Source organism: Rhinoderma darwinii, chromosome 13 (assembly GCF_050947455.1).
Source record: "Rhinoderma darwinii isolate aRhiDar2 chromosome 13, aRhiDar2.hap1, whole genome shotgun sequence".
NCBI classification, from domain to species: Eukaryota; Metazoa; Chordata; class Amphibia; order Anura; family Rhinodermatidae; genus Rhinoderma; species Rhinoderma darwinii.
Genome location: NC_134699.1, coordinates 7,823,777 through 7,846,192, shown reverse-complemented (window position 1 = coordinate 7,846,192; position 22,416 = coordinate 7,823,777). Strand labels below are relative to the sequence as shown.

Genomic DNA, 22,416 nt, shown 5'->3' with positions numbered 1-22,416 from the left:
TAGCCCCATTAGATCTAGAACCTTACTAATTAGATCTAGAACCTTACTACTGGGTCCTGGACTAATTCAACATCACCTTATAGACCATAAATGTGAACCCGAACTTCTCGTTATTGAATTATAGGTGCATCCTTAATCCGAGCTTCCGGCTACAGGAAGCTCAGATCTATGCTGCTGATTTCAGTGGATGCTGTGCTTGCAATTCTGGCATAGAAAAAACATTTTCAGGGCCGGCCTGAAGGGGGCGCCACAGATGACCTGGCATCCGAGGCTTGTGAGCACTACATATTGTATAGCAGTATTATTTAGACATTGCATTGCACTTTTATTAGATTAGTTTGTATGTGGGAATTATTTGAGCACTGTATGGCGGTATTTACATTGTGCGGCACTGCTTTTATCTAAGCATTATAGGGTGGTGGCAGGCAGTACTGTATAGCATTAGTATATAGGCAACCTATGGCACTGTTTCTGGGCATCATACTATATGGCGCTTCTCCTTAGGCACTGTATGGTATGATTATTTATATACTGTATGATCATATACCAGATGGAGGTGAGCGCCGCATAGCCCGATCCTGATTGTTTTTCCTCTGCATAAATGAACTAAAGATGACCGCGATCCCTCCATGCCAGGGCTACAGCAAAAGTTTTTGTAGCGCTATTGGTTGATTTTGTTTAACTCTTAGGGTATGTTCACACGGCCTATTTACGGACGTAATTCGGGCGTTTTTGCCCCGAATTACGCCCGAAAATAGCGCCTCAATAGCGCTGACAAACATCTGCCCATTGAAAGCAATGGGCAGACGTTTGTCTGTTCACACGAGGCGTAAATATACGCGCCGCTGTCAAATGACGGCGCGTAAATAGACGCCCGCGTCAAAGAAGTGACCTGTCACTTCTTTGGCCGTAATTGGAGCCGCTATTCATTGACTCCAATGAATAGCAGCGCTAATTACGGCCGTAATTGACGCGGCGTTCTAGCGCCTGCACATGCCGGTACGGCTGAAATTACGGGGATGTTTTCAGGCTGAAACATCCCCGTAATTTCAGCCGTTACGGACCCCCGCCGTGTGAACATACCCTTACAGCTGCAGCCCAACTGAATACATTGAGTCGTATACAATCTTGTGGACTGCAGCTGTCACTCGAGTTAAAAACAATCTTAGTCTAGGTGTAGCCCTGGCCTAATGCTGCAGGCACCAGCTCTGCATATAGCAGCCTAGATCTCAGCTCCCGAAACTCTGCAGGATTGTACCAGAATCTTTGTAATGTATCTTCATTACCCATATCTGTTATTTTACTTTTTTCTTTTTATTCTTTAACATGTTGAAAAATCTCCTGTTGTTACCTGGAAACAGTCAGCCAGCTGCTGTTGATTGTATGCATCAGCGGCAGTTAGCCTGCTTGTTGATGGTTTCCATGCAGCAACACGTTTTGTTTCTACACTGCGTAATACAGAAGCCGGTCAAATTTGCTGACCATAGAGCCAACGCCGGGCTAAAATGGAGAAACGGTAGCAGGTGTGTGTGTGTGTATATGTATATATATATATATATATATATATATATATATACTACTATGCTATACATAAGTGTATAATGTATGTGTATTATATGACGTTGTTCATTAGGACACCAGCATATGCCGCAGCGATGTACAGTGTGAGCCCTATTATGGATTACAGTATCATTTCCCTATCACACATCATATAAAGTCCCTACTATAGGAAGCCATAGATTATGTTCCGGATGTATTATATTATAATCGGATTTCTCTACATTTTAAGAACAGACCGTGCTCGTAGAGTTACCCTGGCATATTTTCCCTTACATAGCCCCCCATTATACCTGGCGGTGCCCATTAAATAATACTGATTCTTAGCCTGAAACCCTAACCCTACTGGTGCCCTTGATTTATGCCAGGAGTGGTTAACATAGTAAACTGACCGCACCATCGTGCCCGCACCATGTCGCCACCGGGCTGGGTTCATTCCATTATTTGGGAATTTTCTAGGAAAATAGACAAGTAATGTTGCACAGTGCAGCCCTAAGGGTCAGTTCACACAACCTATTTTCTGCCATTTTTCGGGCCACAAACGCCCAGCAAAACAGCTCAAAGTACGGGGGGGCTGAACGCCGCCAAACATCTGCCCATTGATTTCAATGGGAAAAAGTGTTTTGATCTGACGGGGCATTTTTTCCCGCGGGCGTTTGTAAAAACAGCGTGTAAAAAAACGCCCCGTAAAGCAAAGTGCATGTCGTGTGAACATAGCCTAACAGTGGCAGCCAGTGCCTCTATACCCCACAGCCATATATAGTGTCCCCATAACAGTGCAAACCACAGGGACAGTCAGTGTCCCCCATAACGATCCACGCTGCCACTAACAGTGGCAGCCAGGGTACAACTATACCCCACCCACAGCAATCCAGTGCCCCCATAACTATTAATAAGTGATATGTTGGCGCTATATAAAGATTGTTCTTATTATTAATAACCCTGTTCCTCTGTAACATGGGACAGCCACAGTGTCCCTATAATCCAGAGCTGTCCTATCCACAATGCCCCCATATGTCAGTGTCCCTATAACAGGGACAGCCACCGTGTCCCCATAACCATCCACAATGCTCTCACAAAAGTGGCAAATAGAGTACAACTATAACCCACAGCGATCCACAGTGCCCCCATAAGTGGTAATGTCCCCATAACGGTTACACTGTCCCTATATTGATCCATAGTACCCCCATAACTGCACCTAGCCTCAGTGCCTGGCTACGTGGGAGACTTCCATGCCCTCATGGGAGGTGTCCCCTTATTTTGGGGGGTTTTGTTATACTGGACTAGTACTGTATGCAGTAAATATATAGAACACGGTGACTGTAATGTAATCTTCTGTCATGTAATACAATATAATAGACTCTTTATTATATTTTATCAGCAGTCCGATGAGAATTCTCCAGGGATGATGGGGATGTAGTTTTTACGAAACATTTCCACAGTTATGAGAAATTTCCATGTATTTGATCTCAAACACAATACCTTGTATATAACTGGACGACCCGCCTGGAAAAGTCTGGCCCTGAGCCGCTCAGATGTGGGAACGCTACCCAGAACAATAGAGGGATCACCCAGCTTTCCACAGACCCTGAATGGCACCTGGTACATCGTGAAGATCAAGATATAGACCATTCAGGGTCTTGGGAAAGCTGGGTGGGCAGCGTAACGGATGCGATCGTCGCTGTTTTTTTCCACGCTGCTCTCCAGTTACACATTAACTTGCGCCGCTGCCGGTTATCTAAACATTTCTACAACTTTATGATGCCGGAGATAACGCTGCTATTGCTTTAACACAAACAGATGACAGAGAAAGTATCTAAGTGTCAGTCCAGCGTGAGGTCACGTCAGCCGAGCCCGGGTAGCGCCAGGTCTTGCGTCCCACTGGGTGCACACGTGGCGGTAGCAGCGCGGCATTGCGTCTTTTTTTCTTACAGAGACAGTTCTAGGAAATGTTCCTAATCCAGTATCAGTCTGTTCTTAATACATTTCCTGCCCTTTGGATTTACTTCTGGTTTTGAATTTAAAAAAAAAAAAAAAAAAACATCAAAAACTGCGTGTGTGAACCTGGCCTTATATGGCTTTTATGTGAAAAACCACAATTGTTTCTTTCTTGGTTATATTGGTTTCTGGAAAAGATGAGTAATGCCACCATTGCAGCTTTTTTTAGCATCCTGAGAAGCTAATGTGCGAGACTTGTCACCCAACTTACCTGGAAACAGATATAACTAAGAAATGGCAGAATTGAATATTAAAAAAAAAAAAAAAAAAGGGTTTATAATTATGGGTAATTGATTACTAACTGAAGTCCCTCAGCTTGGCTAGCGTCCTGAACGGTAAGTCTGCCTAGATATGGAGTACTTGACGTTCAGGACCCCAGGAAAGTTGGGTGACAACCCCTGTGGAAATAGTAATGACATCTGATCTTATCCCTATAATGTTTGCACCACCCTCCGGTCAACCCTAAGCCATTCCAAACCACCCAGCTTTTCCTTGTCCCAGACTCCCGGCCGTCTCCATCACTGACCCCCCCCCCCGGCAACTATTTATAGACCCGTTATTTTTCCGCTTGTTTTTCTCAAATTTCAGGCAGGTTTATGACCTCACCCCCTCCTCTCTACATTTCCTCCTTCCTTCCCCCCTCCTGCATCATATCTTCCATATTTGCTCACTGACAACCAATAGTTTTATCTCCCATAAAAATCCCAGGGGGGAGCGAAAAAAACCACGTGCGCTCCCGATACCGTATGACTTTTACCACCGAGGAGTGATCATAGCGCCAACTACAGGCGGCATCAGGGACTACATTTAAGACAGGGAAGATTTGCAGCAGATTTGATATTTTTCACTTTGGTAACGGTGCTGGGTTATGGGGCAAAAGTGTTTTAGTACCGGAAAGATGGTTATTTATAGCACTGGGGTAGCAATAGCGGCTGCAGTGGGGGCCTATACTTATGTAATGGTGGGGGCCCCCACTCTGCAACATTCTGGTGGGAGGTGCAATGAGATATAGGATAATGGTGATTGCACTATGATGTAAATGTAGCAGAGTGGAGTATGTAATTTGGCACAATACACCATCATGTGGCATCTGCAGCTTTACATAGGACTGCAAATGGTATGGTAGGTCTATCACATGGCTGCAGAGCAACCCCTTCCCATGAACCCGATTACTGCACTGGCATCAGAGCGGGGGATACCCCGCTAAGGACCCCATTCTTGACCGGAGCAGAGTAAAACGCCCAGATTGTAGGGCTAAGCTCAATGGGCACCAAATGTATCAGCTATAGCAGAGCCAAGTTTGTACTTTGGCACCTTTTACATAGGACTGCAGGTAAACTTACTAATCTGGTGGTTCTCTACATTAAAGCCTCTGTTACGAGGTTCAGTCTGGGGGAAGGCTTTCTCCCAATATACAAATAAGTGTCCTATATCCACAGAAGATGCAATGTATATGTATATATTGCATCGTATGTGGATATAGGACACAAGAAAACGGGGTCTGGTCGCAGATGTTTTTCCCGCGATGAGTAATCCTGTCCCTCTCTGGACTGAAGGGGTTAACACTCCGCATGACAGAGCCAGTTGACAATCCAGTTCCAATACTCCATATATAGAAGAGAAGCACTGACAGGAATGAAAGCAAAGGGGGTGACATGGAGACAAAATATAAATTTATAGACATTCCAGCGTCTGTCACCCCCTCACCCCCCTGATCAGTAACATACAGCTGTCCCCCGGCTCCCAAATAAAGCCACAATTACTCAACCATTGCTGCATGCCTGACACATAACTAGCATGACAGTCATAGGCTGAGGGGGAAGTGCGCCACCTGGTGGTAAAGTGGCGATATTACGTATTGTAAGACCAAGGGGAAATATTTCAATGTTTTCTACGCCATATTGAGGAAGATCGGACAACAAAAATGGCAGTAGTCGTAACGTCAGTTAGTGACAGGGGGCATGGCTTTCCAGTCGCACCGTATGTCGCTTTCTGTTTAAAGGGGACCAGCAAAAAAAATTCCTTCGATATGGAGAATATAATTCTAATAAAACCTCTGGCCAGATATTGAGTTGGGTATCAACTGCGCCTACTGAACAGCCTTTAACTTCTATACAGGCAGGTACATTTTAGGTGGAGTTATGCTTTAATGGATGCGAAACTTACCGATACATTTGGAAACGCCGTCACAATACAATAAAAACACAAAATATTACATAAAAAGATTTGTATTGACGATCACCACTTTACACAATCACAGCAAGAGGCCGACAACGGCCGTCGTGAGGGGAGGACCCTTTAGCGATGTAATAAACTATACTTTAAAACGTTAGACAGCAATACGTAACATAAAGCAGGCTGAAACACTACAGCAACTTTACATCACATGACCCATCTAAATTAGCCTAAAAACCTCTAGAAAAGTTGGGTGATCACTGCTGCCCCCATGTGGTCATGAGCAGTATAACAGAGGACAAATAGCTGCTACAGTTCAGGGTTAACACAGTTCATTATCCACCTCTGCGCACATTATCAGATCCCCATAGTCCGAATTTTCATAGAAAATCCTAAAACCATTTTCTGGTCGCCGAGACCCCCGACTTCTTCTTCTTCGTAAATGGAGATTTATTTATTATCAATGTCCTCTGCTCGCGATGCTTGGAAACAAGGAAGGGGTATGACACTCCACCACTTGCAATGAAAAAGAAAACACAATATAAAATATAATCTACTAAGGAGGGGGTTGCACTGAGGTCAGCGCAGCGCCCTCTGGGGGCAGATTTATGTACAGCGTATTAATAGCGGCTCAGAACGTGTTCTTGATTTTTGCTGACACTAAGGTGAGAATTTCTCCGAGTTTCTGCTGCCAGTTCTTGATGTCCTTGGACCCAGCACACCATTGCTCTCCGTGACGTGGCTCCGCATTCTCACAGCGCTTCCTGATCTCCTCCTGCTGTTCCTAATGTAGAGAGGGGAAAAAAAACTAGATCTAAAAATTCTGAAGTTTTCCCATATTTTCATTCAAGCTGTTTAACAGGATCAGAAAAACAAACCGGGTTTGTTTGTAATCTGTAACCATGACGACACGTTTGTATAGGAGCTGTATACACAAAACGGAGAACATTTTTGAAGAATATTAGCAAATGTGCTCAAATAATTTAAAATGCATTGAGGCAATAGACTGGTTGTCAAACGTATTTCTGCAGTATATGCCTAATTTTAAACCATTTTTTTTTTTTGTCTTAGGCCTCCGAGTTGCACGGAGCTGCAATACAACACCCACAGACTTCTATGGGGCTCTGTTGTACCTCCGATATATAATTTATGCACCATCAAATTTTTATATTGCGGAGTCGCATGGACAGGGGGGTCCCTCAGTACAGCCTTCTGCACGTGGCTCTACAATGTGCATTAGGTCTGACATTACTGAGCTCTTCAGCTTAAAGGGGGTTTTGCCATGAGGGACATTTGACATATCCACAGGATATGTCAGATGCAGGTCCCACCTATATCTAGAACGGGGCCCCGTAAACGCTGTTCTAGCTTTTTGTGCTCACGCTGCCTCCCGGCCGCTTCCGGATTACATGGTCGGGAGTTACAGAAACAGCATAACTACCATCCAGTTCTATGGGGCTTATGGAAACAGCGTAGCTCAGCGAGCTACACGCCATGTTCGGATATCAGCCGGAACACAAAGAGGTAGAACAGGGTTTAGGGGCACCGTTCTAGAGATAGGTGCGGGTCCCAGAGGTGGGACCGCATCTACCTGACATATCCTGTGGGAAAACCCCTTTAATGCTGGACTGGAACTAAACTGAGGGCACAGCAGCGGGCAAGGAAGTTTGACTACCTCTATTCAAACCAAATAGCTCTACCACATTTTCACTTTTGGTCTGGTATGGTTTGAATTTTTTTTTGCAATACATACGAGGTCCCTTCCACATTAAAAGAGACTTGTGAATGCCACTTTACTGCTTCTTGTAAAAAAATACATTGATGCTGCAAACCCTAGGCTGAGCGCTTTATGGCAAACTGGAACAGTGGAGGGTCAGATAGGGTTGTACCGAAAAGCGCCATCCAACTGCCGATGTGTTATGCTTTTGCTCTACGGTGTAAAGGATCATAACCAAGGCAATGGATTGTATGGCTCCTATCAAAGATCTATTGTAAGCGGCAGATCAGAGACAGAGAAACAATATGGGAAGGGGTTGTCCACAGCGAAACACCCATTAAAAAACAGAACGATATCTGAAGAAACTACTCACCTCTGTACCGTGCTGTAGCTCAAATTTGTAGAAAGTCGCCCATGCGTCACCGAGATCGGAATCAATCTTGACAGTGCGGTGGAACCAGTCCCGGGCCTTGGACATTTTCCGTTCGCTCCAGAACAGTCTAAAAGTAAGAAAAGGAAGAGAGATTGTTACAGGTAACAAAATAAAGGAATACTGGCATCGCACAGGAGCCCAACTGGAGTCTATGGAGGGATCCGTGAAAAGGGAACAAAATAGGACATGTTCTAGTTTTCAACTGACCCTTCACACGGCCCATTGCAATACATGCGTCCGTGTGACCGCCGTGACACGGATGTACTCTACGTGCGTCTGAATTCGGCCTTGGGTGTGCACTTACTTGGCGACTGCTAGCAGCACATGCGGGTCATGCTCGCATTTCTTGAGCGCATCCACACTCTTTGTCTTACGTTGAGGTCTGGCCTCTAGGAATATTGCTTCTGCCCAGAGGATACCTGAGAAAAGACAGCACAGATCTTGAAATCCCATGGAAATATGACTATATGTACAAAAACAAATCTAACACAAATTCTGAGCCAGAAGAAAGAACAGGGGAGACGCTAAATGGAAATTAGAAATATAGCAACACAATCCGCTCAGAAAAAAAATCAGCATAGCAATTCACTATATAGCATAAATTGAATCGACATAAGTTGAGGCGCTTTGTAAATACATTACTTATCCTGTACAGATAGAGTTATATCCTGTATTATACTCCAGAGCTGCACTCACTATTCTGCTGGTGGAGTCACTGTGTACATACATTACATTACTTATCCTGTACTGATCCTGAGTTACTTCCTGTATTATACTCCAGAGCTGCACTCACTATTCTGCTGGTGGAGTCACTGTGTACATACATTACTTATCCTGTACTGATCCTGAGTTACATCCTGTATTATACTACAGAGCTGCACTCACTATTCTGCTGGTGGAGTCACTGTGTACATACATTACATTACTTATCCTGTACAGATAGAGTTATATCCTGTATTATACTCCAGAGCTGCACTCACTATTCTGCTGGTGCAGTCACTGTGTACATACATTACATTACTTATCCTGTACTGATCCTGAGTTACTTCCTGTATTATACTCCAGAGCTGCACTCACTATTCTGCTGGTGGAGTCACTGTGTACATACATTACTTATCCTGTACTGATCCTGAGTTACATCCTGTATTATACTCCAGAGCTGCACTCACTATTCTGCTGGTGGAGTCACTGTGTACATATATTACATTACTTATCCTGCACTGATCCTGAGTTACATCCTGTATTACACTCCAGAGCTGCACTCACTATTCTGCTGGTGGAGTCACTGTGTACATACATTACATTACTTATCCTGTACTGATCCTGAGTTACATCCTGTATTATACTCCAGAGATGCACTCACTATTCTGCTGGTGGAGTCACTGTATACATACATTACTTATCCTGTACTGATCCTGAGTTACATCCTGTATTATACTCCAGAGCTGCACTCACTATTCTGCTGGTGGAGTCACTGTGTACATACATTACTTATCCTGTACTGATCCTGAGTTATATCCTGTATTATACTCCAGAGCTGCACTCACTATTTTGCTGGTGGAGTCACTGTGTACATACATGACGTTACTTATCCTGTACTCTTCCATAGAGCCTGTATTATACGCCGGAGTTGCAGTCATAATTCTGCAGGCTTCAGAGTTGAAAACTCCCAACATTTGCTGCTTGTTTAGCGTCTGCACAAAGCTTGCCCCCATGATCCTACTGATAAGTATTGTCCCCCTTTATTTCAAGGGCTCAGTTAAGCTGTTAGGGTTGTGTCCATCAACAAGTTTGCTGACTGTTTCCAACAGCAACCAGCAGACTTGCTTAGGAGATTTAGCTCTTGACTATAATACAGACCACAACTCCGATTTGACAGAAGTAATGCAATGCATTTATAAAGTTACTCAAGATGCCCCCCTTAATACAATATCACAGATGGTATCTCCCAATATGAACAATTTAATTAAGCAAATCTATTCGCTTCATCCTCTGTATGCAAGAGCAGTGAAGGTAGAGGAAAATGTGTATTTCCCGACATAGCATTACACAGTATTGGTGTATCACGACTCTCACCTGAATTGGGACATTCCTGCAAAGCCTTGGCCATCAGCGTATTAGCAATATTTTTTAAACCCGCCCTGAACTCCAGCCGCACAGATTCCAACCTGTAGAAAATCAGAAGGTCGTAGGTGAGAAGCCAAATTGACAAAAAAACTGTTATCCGTTTATTCAAACATTTCTAAGAGGAATAGCAGAGGAACGGCACAATACAGAAAAGATGCTCCAGAATTTTTATTTCATAGGGAATGCAAATTACTGCTAAAACAGACACGTCATGAGGTGAGCACAGGTCCTCTAATATTATTAGTAGGCCTCCTTTAATGAGTTAAAGGGGTTGCCCATAAAAAAACATGAATGCTTTCTTCCAAAAAAATAGCACCACGCCTGTATAAAGGTTGTTCATGGTATTGCATAGACCAGACAATCCACGTACAGGTGTGGTGCTGTTTTTGGAAGAAAGCGTCCGTGTTTTTCGAATCCTACTAACGCTTTAAAAGGCTCATTCCAATTTCACCAAACGTATGTTATTTTTTTTTGTATAACCAAAAGTTATATAGTTTAATTTCCATATCAATTCCTCACGGTTTAAGATCTCTGCTTGCAGCCATTGAATAGAAGGCTTTTTTTTTTTTTTTTTTTTTTTACTTCCAGTGGACAAAAATCTGTCCATGGTCATATGATGGACCCATGAGAAGGCGCAGCTCAAAACTATAACCTGTGCGATCATCACATGACCAGGAAGATTTTTATCCACTGGAAGTAAACAATGTGAGCAAGCAGAGATTTTTAAAACTGCAATGAATTGATATAGAAAGTACTTTGGAAAAATGTATAACTTTATTATACAAAGTAGAATTTTTTTTTTTACTCCATATGGAATACCCCTTTAACACCCTCATAAGGAAGAATGTTGATCAGAAGGATGACCCACCATAACTCCGGGACCCTAGGGTTCTTCAAACGCGACTTCTCCAAGATAGCTCGAGCCCTGGTCAACTGCCCCACATTTTCCTCTAGTCTAGAGAGCAGCAGCCAAAGGGGGACAGAATGAGGGCATTTCTTCAGCTGTAATAACAAAAAAGAGAAACTTATTATAAGGTTAAGCATGAAAGAATCACCGAAAATAAGCCTGACCAACCAAAGCAGCAATTACTTCTGTATAATGGACTAAAAGCGGTGGGACGATTGCTCCAATGACATGCCCAGGCCCTTACCCCTTGGTTGTACGCTTCTCTGGCCTTTTCAATCTGCTGCCGCTGCTCTTCAATCTGACCCTTCATCATCCAAAGTTTGGGGAAGTCTTCATAGTGGCCCAGGGCCTCGTCGCACAAGTCCAGAGCAGGTTCTATGTTCCCCAACACCCACTCCAACTTCACAGATTTCATGAACACCTGTAGGATTATAGTAATAGAACATGTCAAAACATATGGCAGAAATACAGGAGCACCTCCGCAGACCATCGCTGGAGACCGTGGCTTACCCTAGCGGTTGCAGCACTGCTCCTAGCCTTCGCCAGCAGTCTTCGAGCTCTCTCATACTCATTATTTTCAGACTCCAACTTGACGGCTGCCAACCAGATCTCCTCACTGTTGGGGTTAGCCTGAGAAGATAGAATGAATGAATGAAGAATACATATTAATAAGCCTTCTTCAAACATTCCAGTCCGATAATAGTTCTCCAATGGATTAATAAGCGGTGACCATACTAACCTGGAAGGCAAGGGCAAGAATACTCCTAGCGGCTGGCACATCGCCCGCTAGCCACTTGGACTTTGCACCCATCAACCATAAAACTTCTGCCTTAGGACAGTGGGCAACTGCTCTCTGCAGAAGGGTCTCCAATGACTCCCTGTGGGAGAAAGGGCAAGATGTATCATTCACAAAAGTTTAGAGCCATAGCCAGTCCTGAATTACAGCTTGCATTATAGTTCAGAACTGAATTCAAAATGGTGCTGGTTGCTATTGGAAACAGTCAGCAAGTTTGTTGACGGACACCACCCTTACAGCAAACACAGCTAGCAACTTGCAGATACGAAATCCAAGCATACCTTGTACCATGGTTCTTTTCAAAATAGGCCGCTCGGAGCCACACACTTTTCTTGCTAGGGAAAACCTGGAGGGCATGTGCATAGATGGCTCGGGCACACTCCAGGGCCCCATGAGACACACACTGCAATATAAGAAGAAACACACGTTATTATATGCCATGAGCACCGAGATCACATCAGCGTTGTTTTAGTATAAAAGACTTACACTATCAGCATCTTCCATCCACGTGTGCTTCCGGTCCTCCTCTTCTATGCCAATACCGATAACTGCTCTCACTACCGACTGGCACGTCACCACACTGCCAGCTTTGTCGCACTCCTCCGCATCCTACATTGCAACAGAAAACAATATTGAAAATAGAGCTTTACCATAAGGAAAATGGACAGCGTGGCCATTCAGACACATTGCAATATTCACTAACTAAACTGAAGGCGCATCCTCCATTCATTGCCAAAAACCGCAGCATGTACCTGTATCCACTGTTCCCGATTGATCTCTACGCCATTGGCTCTTAGAGAGGTGATCGCTCTGTCTACGATCTTCTCCACCATCTGAGTGTTCCCATTGGCTTCTTCCAGTTTGGCGCCTGTAATCCAAATATGTCTGTCGGTGGGAATATTTTCACGTGCCTTATTCAAGACCTTTCGGGCGTTCTCATAGGTCTCAAGCCTGGCGAGGGCCAACCACAGCTGGGGGGGATAAAAAGGATAATGTGTAAGATGACCGTGGAATTTCATTAAATTCTCAGCCTTGGCATTTCAGCTGTCTAACTAGAACAGAGGGCTCGGACCCAAACATGGTACCATCAGAAATATAAATCACCCAATGAAGCTGAAAGCCAGAGAATCGTCTTCTACTTCTGTCTTAGTTTGCACCCTGGAGTGGACTTACTTCTACACTGGTGGGGCAGCACTCCACCGCGCGGCTCAACATAATACGAGCATCCTCCGGTTCCTCCAGCTCCACAGCGGCTTTCCATAGACGCACGGAATTTGGAACGTGTTCTAGAGCTGCACAGACCAACAAGCAGGAGATTAGTACACCGTGTAACCATTTAGAAGACGACTTAAGCAGATAACCACTCACCCTTCCGTAAGACACGTTTTTTAGCTCGGAGATCAGTTTCCAGCTCTGCGGCTCGGATGTAGATCCGGACAGATTGCGGGAGGTGACAGATGGCCTGAGCCACTACGGCTTTTGCGGTGTCTCCAGGCTGTAGCCGGGCGGCTTCCAGCCAGACATCTTCACTCTGCAGAAAACAAACACTACATTATAACAACTACATATTATAGGAGATTGTGACAAAGTACACAAGCAGAATATTAATGGGGTTGTGCCACTATAGCTATGCCCTGTTTATAGAGAGGGGGGCCTTCCGAATAGGAATGTGTTGTGGCTTCTAGTAAGTGAACCCGCTGCGATTAGCCCAGTGTCGAAGGAAATGTCGAATAAAAGGGGTCACCCTGATGGGACAAGAACCTTAGATACAGCCATAAACTTGTTCCCACCTCACCCAATGGCAATATTCAAACACTTTTAGGGTATGTTCACACGCACTAATTACGGACGTAATTCGGGCGTTTTTGCCCCGAATTACGTCCGAAAATAGCGCCGAAAATAGCGTTGACAAACATCTGCCCATTGAAAGCAATAGGCAGACGTTTGTCTGTTCACATGAGGTGTATATTTACGCGCCGATGTCAAATGATGGCGCGTAAATAGACGCCCGCGTCAAAGAAGTGACCTGTTACTTCTTTGGCCATAATTGGAGCCGTTATTCATTGACTCCAATGAATAGCAGCGCCAATTACGTCCGTAATGGACGCGGCGTTCAAGCGCCTGCACATGCCGTTACGGCTGAAATTACGGGGATGTTTTCAGGCGGAAACATCCTCGTAATTTCAGCCGTTACGGACGCTGCCGTGTGAACATACCCTTACGTTCATCCATATGGTCACAATAGGTAACCCCGGTGTATCTGTAACCCCATACCCCTAATCTGTAACCACTGTCAATTGTCTTTAGCCAAAACCCACGCACAGAATATACGCTGACCTTGGGACACATCTCTGTGCCTTTCATGATGAGGTTTCTGGCTACTTGCAATTTGCCTGTAACTTCTTCCAGACGAGCAGAGGCAATCCAGGCCGGTGGATGGTGAGGGTTAGTCTCTCGTACAGACTTTAGCAGTAGACGAGCTTTCTTAATATCACTGGTAAAAAAAAAAAAATTTTTTTTTTTTTTTTTTACTCAGCCTGAAAATGTAACGTCACAAAGAGTCTGCGGGGGATTTAAAGAGGACAAATACGTTGTAAAGTAATTAACACGCTTACTTGATGTCTCCCCCATGTGTTGGGATCATGGAGTTCAGGTCAGTCAGGTAACCTTTAGGATCCACCACCGTTTGACCACTGACGGAGTCGGAAACCTGCAAGTTTTCAGATTAAATTTAATGATCACATTTACGTCTATACAAAAGACACCAAATCCGCCGACCTATATAAAGTGCTGATAATGCAAAACACTGGGTGTATCTGTAGCCAGACAGACCTCTCTAAAGGCTGGTTTACACGGGCAGATATCCGCCCATAACGATTGTCGTTCGACGATTAAACATGTTCGATCGGCACTCGTTAACAGGCCCTTTTACACGGGTCAATTCCTTCTGTATGGGGAAGAACAATCGTTAATAAGATCGTTGGGTCCCTATCAGTTTGCATCATTGTCGGCAGCACATCCTCTGCTAACAATGATTTTATAGGCTCCATAAACTATGATCAGCCGACGAACGAGTTTGTTTGTCGGCTAATCGCTGCCCTGTTTACATGGGCCAATAATCAGGAACAAACGCTTGTTCGGCCCATTATTGGCTTGTGTAAATGGGCCTTTTGATACCCAAAAAGTACAGATGATGAAAAATTTGGGCAGTCATTCCTTGGGTGCCAACAGGAAGGGCAAGGTGTGTGTGTTTACTGTACCTAATAACTTAAGACTCTGTTCGTATAGCGTTAAAGCCATATGTGCCAGGAAAGCTCCCGGCGCATATGCCGTACATATCTATAGGTCCCCATTAAAAAAAAGAGTCATCGGTATATCACGACATACCTTTTTTTGCTGTATAGAATTGCATAGTAAACAACGCTATTTAACAGAGGGATACATAAAAAAAAAAAACAACAACTTACAGCATTGGCATACATCACATCCTTCCGTCTGAGGTATAGGTCAGGAAATTGGCTCAACGTATACCTCCGACGGAAGGCATAATGCCATGTGAACAGAGCCTTAGCGCTATTGGGCAATCTTTGACAAACACTGAAATGGATCCTAGTGTTTGAGGCATTAGGGTATGTTCACACGCAGTGTTTTCAGGCGTATTTCGGGGCGTTTATGCCTCGAAAAACGCCTGAAAAAACGGAAGCTGAACGCCTACAAACATCTGCCCATTGAAATCAATGGGAAAAACAGCATTTAGTTCATACGGGGCGTCTTTTTAAGCCTCAGTTTCAAAAAACGGAGCGTAAAAAGACGCTCCGTAAAAAGAAGTAGCATGTCACTTCTTGAGGCGTTTTTTGGAGCTGATTTTCCATTGAACACTATGAAAAACGCCTCAAAAAACGCCTGAAAAGAAGCCTCAAAAAAAGCTCCAAATTTCATTTTCAACTTCAAAAACGCCTGAAAATCAGAGGCTGTTTTCTCTGAAATCAGCTCCGTATTTTCAGACGTTTTTTGTTAAGCGTGTGAACATACCCTTAAAGAGGCTCTGTCACCAGATTCTGAAATCCCTCTCTCCTATTGCATGTGATCGGCGCTGCAATGTAGATAACAGTAACGTTTTTTTTGTTTTTTTTTTTAAAACGTTCATTTTTGGCCAAGTTATGAGCTATTTTATATATATGCAAATGAGCTTTGAAATGGACAACTGGGTGTTTTTTTTTCGTTATGTCCAACTGGGCGTGTATTGTGTTTTAACTGGGCGTGTTTACGTGTATGACGCTGACCAATCAGTGACCAGTCAGCGTCATACACTCCTCCACATTCATTTACACAGCAGCGATGTGCAGCCACATACACAGAGATTAACGTTACTGCAGTGTCCTGATAATGAATACACATGAAATCCAGCCTGGACGTCATGTGTATTCAGAATCCTGACACTTCTGACTCTTTTCTGTGAGATTCCAGCAAGCCACGCGTAATCTCGCGAGATTACGAGGTAAACGAGATTTCGTTTCCCTTGCTGGAAATCTCAGAGAAAAGAGTCAGAAGTGTCAGGATTCTGAGTACACATGACGTCCAGGCTGGAGGATCATGTGTATTCATTATCAGGACACTTGTGTATGTGGCTGCACATCGTTCTAGTAAGAACGCTGTGCTGCTGTGTAAATGAATGTAGAGGAGTGTATGACGCTGACTGGTCACTGATTGGTCAGCGTCATACACATAAACACGCCCAGTTAAAAACACAATACACGCTCGGTTGGACATAACAAAAAAAACACGCCCAGGTGTCCATTTCAAAGCTCATTTGCATATATATAAAATAGCTCATAACTTGGCCAAAAATGAACGTTTAAAAAAAAAAAAAAAAGACGTTACTGTTCTCTACATTGCAGCGCCGATCACATGCAATAGGAGATGGGGGTTTCAGAATCTGGTGACAGAGCCTCTTTAAGGATGTGCTTTAATTAGGAGAATTGTTGATAACATTCCTGATAAGGGGTTCTCACCAATTCTAGTACTATTTATATAGGGGCAATTTGAATAATAGCGCTTCATTCCTCTTAATAAGCGGCCATCATACACGATCGCTCACCTGGCTCAGCCTCATGTCCATCAGAGTGTTTCTGGCCTGACCAATCTTCCTCATGTCCAGATCTCCAGAACCAGGTGTCATTAGCCCGGGAGTCATTCCTCCTGGGTATGGGGTGTTTAATCCTCCAAATTGCTAGAGAAAAAAATAAATGAAACTGTTCGGATATGTTACATTAACCCTTTAGAGACCAGCCTATTTTAGGCCTTAAGGAGGAACTGTCACATTATAAGTGCCCTGTCTCCTATATAAGATCGGCGCTGTAATGTAGGTGACCGCAGTGCTTTTTATTTAGAAAAACGATCTATTTTTACCACGTTAGGAGCGATTTTAGACTTATGCTAATGAGTTTCTTAATGCATAACTGGGCTTTTTTTTTTACTTTAGAGTAGGTGGGCGTTGTACAGAGGAGAGTATGACGCTGATCAATCAGTGACCAATCAGCGTCATACACTTCTCTCCATTCATGTAGACAGCGCATAGGGATCCTGCGTTATTCACAATGTGCGGTCTTATACTGACATATTAACGTTACTGAAGTGATTAGACATTGAATAGACATTCCTTCCAGCCAGGACGGGATGTCTATTCACAATCCCTACACTTCGTTAACGTTTGTTTGGTACTTACAGCAGAGCAAAGCGTAATCTCGCGAGATCATGCTGTAAAATGACAGGTTACAGCGAGATTACGCTTGCTCTGCTGTAAGTACCAAACAAACGTTAACGAAGTGTAGGGATTGTGAATAGACATCCCGTCCTGGCTGGAAGGAATGTCTATTCACGGTCTAAACACTTCCATGACTTTAATGTGTCAGTATAAGACAGCACATAGCGAACAATGCAGTATCACTACGCGCTGACTAAATGAATGCAGAGGAGTGCATGAGGCTGATTGGTCACTGATTGGTCAGCGTCATACACTCCTCTGTACAACACCCACTTGGTCTAAAGTAAAAACACACCCAGTTGGGCATTAAGAAACTCATTAGCATAAAGTAAAAATCGCTCCTAGCGTGGTGAAAATAGCAGTGCTTTATATTTAGAAAAACAATCTGTCATCTACATTATAGCGCCGATCTTCTTATGTAGGAGACAGGGCACTTATACTATCTTTGCACAATAAACACACTTAAATATTTTTTGTTTTTGAATCGTCGCATTCCAACAGCCATAATTTTTTTTTTCCCCGTCAATGTAGTGATATGAGGGCTTATTTTTTGCGGGACGAGACGTAGTTTTCATTGGTACTTTTTGGGGGTTATATGGGACTTATTATTTAACTTTTATAACTTTTTTTGGGGGTCAATGGAAAAAAATAGCAATTCCGCCATAGGTTTTTGAGTTGTTTTTTTTTTACGGAGTTCACCTTGCGGTTTGAATTACTTGTTAACTTTATTGTTTGGGTCATTATGGTCGCGGCGATACCATATATGTGTACTTTTATTTCTCTTTTACTAAAAAAAAAAAAAACACTTTTTAATGGAAAAAGTTTTTTTTTTTTTTTACTGTAATCTTTTACACATTTTTATTTCACATTAATTTCTTCAGTCCCACTAGATGACCCTCCCTCTGTAAATGTCTTAAATGCTGCAGTCGCTATTGACTGCAGCATTTAAGGGGTTAAACGGCCGCCATCTAAGTAAACTTTGATACTGTTGGAGCAGAAGCCCGACTGTCAGACAGCCGAGCACCCGCTCCAGCCTGCACGGGACACCCGTGCAGTACTTAGACTAGGCCGCCGCGAAAAAGTCGGCGGCCTAGCCTAAGGCCACTTCGTGACCGCTGTGAAAAGGTGTATTGGTGGTCACTAAGGGTTAATCGAGTGAACAACATCAGCACAAAGACCCCTCCCACTTACCGACTGCCGCGGATCGACAGATGTGTGATTCTCTCCGGTTTGTAAATGTTTGGCGAAGAAGCTGTCAGGAATGGGGGTCAATTTCTCATGGCGAGGATTTCTCTGGCGCTTATTGCGGGCATCTCCGACCTCTGGGATGCTCAGCCACTCCTCCTCAGTCACTTCTGCCAGTTTCCTCTGGAGATGCAAAAAAGATATTAGCCCCATCAAAACCCCTGAAGATGCTGCAGGGAACCCCGCTCTTTGACGTTCATATGGCATATGGACAGGGGTTGTTACGAGGTGACAACTCCTTTGCTTTCTATTAAATCCAAGCCCGAACGAGAAGCCAGCTACTTCCTCTCTCACTGAACTACACTACCCAGCATTTCTCGTTAGTGGTATCGCCACTAATGTTATACCTGAGACTGAGCATCCTCAGGGTTAACCGGAAAATCCATCCCATGAGTTATAGTATGGCTGATGGTGGTTAACAGACAGCTACTTCCTGTCCCAAAAACAGAATGCAGAATTCTGGGACAAAGCAGTTGAGCTTCCGAATGACAGAGGTTTGCTTACCTTTAAATCAGAGAACTGCTGCTGGATTTTGGGCCTCTCCATACGGTACTTTTCAATTTCCTCTTTCTCCCTCAGTTCTCTGTAAACAAAAAAAAAAAGGGTGGAGCAGTCATTAAGAAAAGCCTGTTATAAGGATTGCCCAATTTAGAACACCCATTGTCATACACCCTATTAGTGAATTCTGAGTTAATAGAGGGGGATCCTCATCTCTTGGTTAGAGTGGAGAGGGGTTACATAGAGCGTCCCTCCCTCTGGAGGACCCGACCCGTCCTGTATTACACAGACAACACATTGATATGAATAACCACTGTGTAATGCTTTGTTTCCCCTGTGGTGGCGCTAGAGGGAAACTGGACACACACTGCCAGGTTTTCGCACAGATTACAGCTGGTTGCTAGGGGTCCCAGCAGGGGGGAACTTTGCGATCTGCTTATTGTGGAGAGGCCCTTCTAACAATCGTGATTGCGGAGAACCCCTTTAATGCAAACATTCTAAGCTAATAGTCAAAAACTATAAATCGGGCATTAATTAAAGTACATGGGACAGGGAGACAAAGGGATTTTATCATTAACAATATTTATCACCTACCCACAGGATAGGTGATAAATATCGAATGGGTGGGGGTCCGACCATTGGAACAACAACCGATCCCGAGAACGTTCTTACCTTGCCGTACCTGTGAGCCCCATATGAAAAAAGCGGTACTGTGCATGCTCTGCCACCTCTCCATTCATTTCTATGGGGCTGCCGAGCGCCATCTTCGTCAACCTCATAGAAATGAATGGAAAGGTGGCAGAGCATGCACAGTACCGCTTCTTTCATATGGGGCTCACAGGGACAGCAAGGAAAGACAGTTCTTGAGATCGGTGGGGTCCTAGTGGTTGGACCCCCACCAATCAGATATTTCTCATCTATCCTGTAAAAATAAGTGACAACCAAAGAATCAATTACAACTTAGTGTGAACTAGACCTTAGAAGAAGCTTTATTTCAGAATACCACAGCAAAGCACTGGAATTTGGGGCAATAAAAACAGCTCTAAGGCCTTGTTCACACAGTGCAGATTTGTCATGTACTTTTTAAGTCAAAACCAGGAACGGAACCTAAAGAGAAGAAATATATAAAGGAAGGTCTTATCGGTCTGTTCTACTGGTTTTTGCTTAAAAAAAATACATGCAAAATCTGCAGCAAATCTGCACAGTGTGAACAAGGCCTAAAGGCCATTTTACACTGTGCGATTATCGTGCGTTCATATAACGCTCATTGCCGATAATTGCGCTGTGTAAATAGGCCAGCGATCAGCAGAGGAACGAGCAAACACTTGATCATATAGTTTAACAAAAACCGAAATATTCTGGTTGTCGGCAGCTCTTCTCGGTGTGTAAACAGGGAGACGCGCTGCCGACATGACAACGTATGGGGACGAGCGATCGGAGCAACGACCGCTCGTTCCCATCCATAGCTCCGTGTGACAGGAGCAAACGAGCGCCGATCAACCATGTCTCGTTGATCAGTGCTCGCTGCACCGGACAAGCTTCGGCCGGTGTAAAAGGCCCTCAAGTCTGAGGGCTATTGTCGGCCGTTTTTCGGGCCGTAAACGGCTGAAAAATCCAAAGCAGGCCGCCTCCAAACATCTGTCCATTGATTGCAATGGGAAAACCGGCGTTCTGTTCCGACGGGCCGTTTTTTTTTTTTACGTGGCCGTTTTGGAAAACGGGCGCTTAAAAAAGCTGATGCGAAAAAGAAGTGCAGGGCACTTCTTGGGACGTTTTTGGAGCCGTTTTTCATAGACTATTGAAAACCGCTCCAAAAACGGCCATAAAAAACGCTGCGAAAATCGCGAGTGGCTTAAAAAACGTCTGAAAATCATGGGAGCGGTTTTCCCTTGAAAACAGCTCCGTATTTTCAGACGTTTTTGCGTTTGCGTGTGAACATAGCCTTACGCGTACACAAGGATGGCAGCATTCCTAGATGGATGTATATTACATGGTGATGAACTTTACACCAATTACACTCCCATCATCCCCTCGTGTTACTGATACTTCACCTTCTTTCCTTCCTCCTCTCATCCATCCTCTTGTCTAGGGCGGCATAAATGGCATCCGCTTCCTCATCGTCCTTCTCGTAGGGGCCACTAGAGAACAAGCTCCCGGCGTAGCCATTAAACTGGAATGGGACAAAATGCAGACAAGGAGTTGGGATATTTGTGTAATAAGAAGTTCTGTAACTTTCTAATATACTTTGTGTTTCAAATATCAATGTTTTCAGAACCAATACTTGCTGTCAGTGAATGGAAACGTTGATTGTTTTCATTTAGAAGCCTAATGCAGCTGAGGGTTTGTTACAATTGTATCCGGTCTAGACAATACTCTGTCAGCTGAATACATCAGTCAGGAGTTTCATGAAGTGACTTTATATCAGGTCAGCCCAGCGTGTAAGTGACATTTTATAATCACCTCATCGTAATTTGTGTCATTCAAATCTTCGTCGTCATCATCTGCTTGATTCTTCTTCATCTGGTCGCCCACCGTCCTTTTCCCTGGTGGTGCATGACGGTCGTCCACTGGGTCATTTGCATCACGGGCCGGACCGATATCAGAACGGGTGGTGAAACCTGTAGCACTGAGGAGAAACAAGAAGAAATGGAACAGGGCTCTCCATTTAAATGCCCTCACCACGACCATGCCCGACCGGCGCTGAGCTCCGCAGACCGACGCCACGACCAGCGCTGAGCTCCGCAGATGCCACGACCGGCGCTGAGCTCCGCAGACGCTATGCAGCGGTCCACTTATCACTTTCTTCGCTCTATCCAATCCCCTACCAGTATCCAGCCCGTTGTCTTGGTGATCTCCATGCCCACAGCTCTACAGCGCCCCCTATATCACCCCCGCCCCTTTGATCCTCCCTCTATATAAGTTCGCACATCCCCCACAAACAGCCGATAGATCTCTTACCCTCTGCCCAGACCCGGCACATATCCCAGCGGGGCCGCCATGCCCAGGAACGGCTTCTTCTTCTTGTTCATGGTGCCGGTAATGGACGCTGTTAGTCCAGAGGCTCCTCCTGGGTTACCGGCTCCTGAGGGCCCGGGGCCGCTTCCTGAGGACGAGGTGGCCGCCATTTTTCCAGCACTGAGAAGCGACACCACACGGTATCCCACAATGCTCTGCGTGGCGAAAACTTCCGGCGCCAGCG

At 44.4% G+C, this 22,416-nt stretch overlaps 1 protein-coding gene across 1 annotated transcript; it reads right to left on the bottom strand.

Annotated features, from left to right (window-relative positions):
• Positions 1-5,889: 5,889 nt before the first annotated feature.
• Positions 5,890-22,406, bottom strand: LOC142666056 (pre-mRNA-processing factor 6). The gene is made up of 21 exons (XM_075845934.1): positions 22,176-22,406; positions 21,678-21,843; positions 21,269-21,387; positions 19,224-19,302; positions 18,666-18,842; positions 16,809-16,940; positions 14,326-14,420; positions 14,048-14,204; positions 13,079-13,241; positions 12,884-13,002; positions 12,463-12,681; positions 12,197-12,319; positions 11,992-12,113; positions 11,654-11,792; positions 11,425-11,544; positions 11,159-11,335; positions 10,876-11,009; positions 9,957-10,048; positions 8,185-8,299; positions 7,821-7,947; positions 5,890-6,514 (listed from the first exon to the last, which is right to left on the bottom strand). The coding sequence occupies exons 1-21, from the start codon at positions 22,340-22,342 to the stop codon at positions 6,362-6,364; spliced, it is 2,895 nt and encodes a 964-aa protein (XP_075702049.1). The 5' UTR covers positions 22,343-22,406; the 3' UTR covers positions 5,890-6,361.
• Between the last annotated feature and the right edge of the window lie 10 nt (positions 22,407-22,416).